This window comes from Myotis myotis, unplaced genomic scaffold (genome assembly GCF_014108235.1).
Source record: "Myotis myotis isolate mMyoMyo1 unplaced genomic scaffold, mMyoMyo1.p scaffold_m19_p_2, whole genome shotgun sequence".
Lineage (NCBI taxonomy): Eukaryota > Metazoa > Chordata > Mammalia > Chiroptera > Vespertilionidae > Myotis > Myotis myotis.
Genome location: NW_023416324.1, coordinates 163396581 through 163402580, shown reverse-complemented (window position 1 = coordinate 163402580; position 6000 = coordinate 163396581). Strand labels below are relative to the sequence as shown.

The window sequence follows — 6000 nt, the reverse complement described above, 5'->3', positions numbered from 1 at the left end:
TCCTTGTCAGGGCACATGTCTGGATTGCTGGCTGGATCCCCAGTAGGGGGCAGCAGGAGGCAACCAACCAACGATTCTCTGTCATCATTGATGTTTCTCTCTCTTTTCCTTCCTCTCTGAAATCAAGAAAAAATATTTAAAAAATCAATAAAGACATATCCTAGGTAAGGATTTTTAAAATATTTAAAATTATGTAACTAAAGTACTAATATTGTCTTTGTTTAAAAATAAAAGATGCCCTGACCGGTTTGGCTCAGTGGATAGAGCGTCGGCCTGCGGATTGAAAGGTCCCAGGTTCGATTCCGGCCAAGGACATGTACCTTGGTTGCGGGCACATCCCCAGTAGGAGGTGTGCAAGAGGCAGCTGATCGATGTTTCTCTCTCATCGATGTTTCTAACTCTCTATCCCTCTCTCTTCCTCTCTGTGAAAAATCAATAAAATATATAAAAAAAAAAAAAAAAAAAAGATAGCCCTAGCCAGTTTGGCTCAGTGGATAGGGTGTTGGCCTGTGGACTGAAGGGTCCTGGGCTCAATTTCGGACAAGGGCACTTACCTTGGTTGCAGGCTCAATCCCCATCCCCTGTGGAAGGCAACCAATGGATGTGTTTTCTCATACATGTGTGTTTCTCTCTCTGTGTCTTTTCCTCTCCCTCCCACTCTCTAAAAATCAATGGAAAAATATCCTCGGGTGAGGATTAACAAAGTAAACATAAATAAATAAGATAAGAACCCCCACAAAATCCCCTTTCACCACCCGTCTATTGCCTTCCTCTCTAGGCGAAACCATTATCGTTTTGAGGACACCTTGCCAGTACCCTTTCTATACATTTTTTTTCCTCTTCTGCATATACATACACACATTTTTATTTTTATTTTTTTACAAAAATGACACCTCTTCGCTTTGTAGGTGAGGAAACTAAGTGAAACCTGGAGGGGGGACATATTGACAAATTTACTGAAGGAAAGTGGACTGGACAATAGTTCATTAGAATCTACCATGTGTCAGACTCCGCACCCAGTGCTTTATTGGCGCGAAGGGTTCTGGTATTTTACTTCTGTTGGATGGGTCCCCGCACTAGGTTAGCTATGCAATTAGTTTAGAGGGTGAGAAGCACGGCGAAAGTCGCTTCGGTGCGATGCTGTAGAATTTGTATTTTGATGGGAGCTACAGGAGACTTAGCAGAAGGCTAAGGAGCTGCAAAAGAAGAAAAAGAATGTCTTGGGCAGTTGGGTCTGCCAATAAGGCTTGTGAAACTGAAACGCGAAAAGCCTACTACCTGCCAAGCCCGAACATTCCTTCGGAAACCAGAAACCAATACTGCGTCTACTCTAGGAGAACGGCCTGGGAGCTTGGAGAGCAAGGCACCAGAGGCTGCAGAGGAGATCGCGGCCGCAGGCAGCAACGGAACAGCGAACCCGCGGAGCAGAGACCACTCTCGTACGCGCCTGCGAGTGCGCCTGCGCCGACCGCGCGGGGGGGGGGGGGGAGGGGCGGGGCGCGGGAGGCGGAGCGCGGTGGCGGCCTCTGAGCCTGCGCAGACCGGACGGCGAAGTGGGGGAGGGCGGCCCGTGTGTGTCTGTGTTGTTGTTCCGCGGCAGCGGCGGCGGCGGTAAGATGGCTGCCCACGGGGGCTCCGCGGCGTCCTCGGCGCTGAAGGGGTTAATTCAGCAGTTCACCGCCATCACCGGTAAGAGACGCGGTTACCGGAAGGTGGAGAGTGGGGTCTGGAGCGGGCGGCAGGTCTGCCCCGGGCTTCCCCGTACCTCCCTGCAGTCCTCCCTCGGGCTTTCCCCACCGCTCCCGTCCTCTCTCCTGAGGAAGAGGCGACGACGGCGTTGGGTCTCCGGGTCCAGGCGGCAGACGGCCTCCCCCTCCCCCCACGCACCCCACACCCTGGTTCTCGGTCTCCTCGTAGTGTGGAGGGAGGCTCCCCAGCCCCCTGTCAGCCCAGACCCGGAGAAGGGGCCGAGCCCACTCGCCCCCGCCGGCCCAGGGACCTGGGGGCGGTAGAGGTGGGGGGCCGCGCCCGGGCCACCGCCCTCCTCCTTCTTCATCCTCCTCTCTCTGCCGTGCATCCATGGGGTGCAGTGCATCCCCTTACCTCTTGCCTTCCTGACTCGGCCAGGTCATTCTCCCCCTGTCCCTGGCCTGCCCTGCCCTTCTCGGGGCCCCTCGGAACCATCGCTTGTGGCCCTGGAGTGTTTGGGGCCTCCCGTCTTAACGGCGACGCCGGTGGTGTCGGCGGCGCCTTCCCCGATCCCGCGGGATAGGCCGCCCGAGAGGGAGGGGGGCTGAGGAGTGCCTTCAAGACTGAGGTTTTCAGAGAAGAATGAGGGGGACCCCCCCAACTTAATAGGGAAGGCCCGGAGGAATCCGGGGTGGCGTTTCCCACCTCCCCATAATGAAACCGAGGCTGAGACCATGGCGCCGGGGCCTCCTGCTGATAAAATAGGGATGGCGGCAGAAACTTCTTCGAGGGAAAATCAGTTTCTGGATGTCAGTCATCCATCCCCCACAGCCTCGGCTTCCCTTTTCCTCTGGGCCCTGGCGAAGGGCACACGCCGAGCCCCTCGCCGCCCGGAGGAAAGGCCCTCGGCCATTCTGTGCATTCTCGAGGGCTTGTGTCTCTGATGGTGCTGAACTTTTTTTTGCATGAGTTATTAGAGGGCGGAGCACATGATGAAGTTCTCCGTGGAGTGATTTGAGGGAAGCGTTCCTCGTGCGGCGAGTGTAATTTTGCCGTTCGAGTTGGTCGTTTTGGAAGGAGGTCAGAATATTCGTTCTTCTTCACTTAGGAGATCTGGTCATTTCTTAGAGGCAGAGAACGGCTCCGCTGTTAATGTACGGAGTGTTTGAGAGGTGCAGGGCCTGGTTAAATAAGATTTTACGTTGTTTTAAGTCCTGCAGGTTGCATGCAAGTTGCTGTTTTACAATTAAAGCTGGTTTTATTTTGTTGCTCTGCAATAGTAGCTAGGTGTTTGGTGCATTAGCCTGTGGGTAGGAAACATCACGCCAGAGTTGGCAAAGTAAAATTTGTAATTAAACTGGGATGAAGAGTGGGATAACTTTTCTTAATATTTAAAAACTTTTGTGATTAAAGATGTAATGGATTTCCCAATGGTTAAGCAGATCATTGTTATTGAGAAAATTATTGAGTATATAAGTTAATACAAATTGTTGATTGTGTTTATATATAGAAAAACCTTTGTAGTGAATCAGATATTGCAGATTATTAATCTTTTATTCAGGTTTTTTAGAGACGGTTTATTATGCTACCTGTTTAATTTCAGTTTTTATGCCATCCTACCACCCCTTAAGGAACTCAGATTGTTTTAACCTCACATTATTTCTTCTAATGCAACATTTTTGTTAGATATAGACAAAGCCTAGAGTGTGGTGAGATGCAGTGACTCACTTAATTGCTTTAATTCTGTTTCTGTCTGCTATCTACATGACTTATTTCTTGGTCACAAGCTTTTCTTTTTGCTTTTCTTTCTTTCTTTATTTTTTTTGGTCACAAGCTTTTCTATTTCTGAATCAAGTTGGAGACCTTCAGTAGACTATGGTACAGAAGGCAAAAGGGAAAATACCTTAGATTGTTCTTAATGTATTATGAATTTCTATTAAGTTTTGAGGATTTTTAAACTTTTTTATTTTTTACAAATAGTGATGAACTATTAGAAACATGGTTGACTCCATTAGTCTTTTTCATGTATCTTAATAAAATTTGGGGTTCTGACCACATATATTTTTAAATTGTAGTATTTATGGTAAAAGAATATTTGATATTTATTCATTGCTGGATGAATTAAACTGACCTTAAGAGCTTATGCTCTGATTTCAAAAAGATTTTACTTATCTGGAGGCTCAGCATTCTGGTAAAAGCAATACATTTAAAAAAAGTGAGTCTGACCTTTTCTGTAGCATTTAGAAATAGAATAGAAAGTTGAAAGAGTTTTAAGTCTTATTTCTCACTAAATAGAACATACCGCTCTGTATGATATGTGAGTATGAAGTAATGACTATGATTTAAAAAATTATTAAAAAGATATCACAAGCCCTAACCGGTTTGGCTCAATGGATAGAGCGTCTGCTTGCAGACTGAATGGTCCCAGGTTCGATTCCAGTCAAGGGCATGTACCTTGGTTGCGGGCATATCCCCAGTAGGGAGTGTGCAGGAGGCAGCTGATCTATGTTTCTCTCTCATCAATGTTTCTAACTCTCTGTCCTTTTCCCTTCTTCTCTGTAAAAAATCAATCAAATATATTTAAAAAATAAAATAAAAAAAGTCATATCAGTTCCCAAAATACGAGGAAAAAATGTGCTGCTGGGTCTGAAGGTAACACCAAAAGTACTGTTTTAAAAAATTTTTTCAACTGTGGCATTACCCATTGATACCAACTTGGGCTGGCATCCAGCCATACATATACAAAATACACAGGTGTAATCAAAATAATTTTCCCCTCCCCCTCACCTGAGGCTATGTATCTTTAATAATAAAAGCATAATATACTAATTAGACTGGACAGCCGAACGACCTTCCAGATGAAGGGGCTGCAAGGGCCAAGCCCTTGCACGAATTTCTTGTGTGTGTGTGTATATATGACATATATATATGACTTTAGAGAGAGAGGAAGGGAGAGGGGGAGAGAGAGAGAGAGAGAGAGAAACATTGATGTGAGATTGGTTGCCTCCCATATGCACCCCGACCAAGGATCAAACTGGCAATTTGGGTGTGAGCCCTGACCAGGAATTCAACCCAAGACCTTTTGGTGTACGGGGTGATGCTCCAACCAACTAAGCCACACTCGCCAGGGCAATCAGATTAATTCTTGAGATAAGGGATACACAGACACTATAGAATAGGTAAAAATTAATAGGTAATCAGAAGGTAGACAATATGTGAGGGAAGAGGAAATACTCTGAGAAGACGAGTTTGTTACTATAGAATGCTAAAGCTTTGTGCATAGTAGACATTTATGCACTTAATGAAAGTATAGAACCTCAGTTGTAAAAGAGACCTTAGTTTAATGTTTCTCTAAAGTTGTTGAATGAATATTTGTTAAGGAAATTAGGAGCTGGTGTGTGTGGTATTTGGCTTTGTGGCCAATTTCCATTCGTAGTCTTTTCTACAATACATTTCTATTGGGTATTAAAATGTGTTCTCTTTCAGGAAAGGTGGTTGCAAGTGTTCTAGATGTCAAAAGAAAACTCTTTGGGATTTTAAGAACTATTTCAAAAGGTGATAATGACGTTTGAACAGAAATTTTGTGAGGAACTTTTTTTTTGTTGAGTTGTGAATAGAATCTTACTAATAAATTGTATTTAGTGATCGACTGCAGTGTGCCAGGCATTGTTCAGATCCAGCAGATAATGCCATGAGCAGGACAGAATGTTTGTCCTCAAAAAGCTTAAAGATTAACGGAAATACAGACACATACATCAGTATTGTAACACAGCGGGGAAATGGTAAGGTTCACAAAAGCGGGAGGTCAAGAAAGGCTTCTCAGAAGAAATAACTTCTTAGCTAAAACCTAGAGGAGAGCGCTGGGCCAGGTAGCTCAGTTGGTCAGAGTGTTGTCCTGATACACCAAGGTTGGGGGTTCGATCCCCGGTCAGGGCACATACAGGAATCAATCAATGAATACATGAATAAGTAGAACAACAAATCTCTCTCAAATTAATAAATAAAAATAAAATAAAGCCTAGAGGAGAGATATTCCTAGCAGGAGGGACATGTGCAAAAGCCTGGAGGAGATAGGGCAGGCATATATACAGAAACAAGAAAGCAGAGACAATAGGTTTAGGGAATTGATAATTCCAAATGAGTAGAGCATAGCTAGTGGGAGATGCAATAAATGGAGCTGAATAGATTAATTGGATGCCAGATTAGGAGGGGCTTTAACCCATGTTAAGAAATCTTCCATTTATTCTGAGTGTAGTGGGAATCAATGAAGTTTTTATTTTTTTTCTTTATATAGCAACATTTTTATAAAAA

The 6000-nt window shown here is 44.9% G+C and overlaps 1 protein-coding gene across 1 annotated transcript in view; it reads left to right on the top strand.

Annotated features, from left to right (window-relative positions):
• The first annotated feature begins 1559 nt into the window (after positions 1-1559).
• UBXN7 (UBX domain protein 7) overlaps positions 1560-6000 on the top strand; it is an 87457-nt gene continuing 83016 nt past the window's right edge. The window contains exon 1 of the mRNA XM_036352032.1: positions 1560-1689. Coding sequence (XP_036207925.1) covers positions 1617-1689 — 73 coding nt within the window. The 5' untranslated portion in view covers positions 1560-1616. The remainder of the gene's footprint in view (positions 1690-6000) is intronic.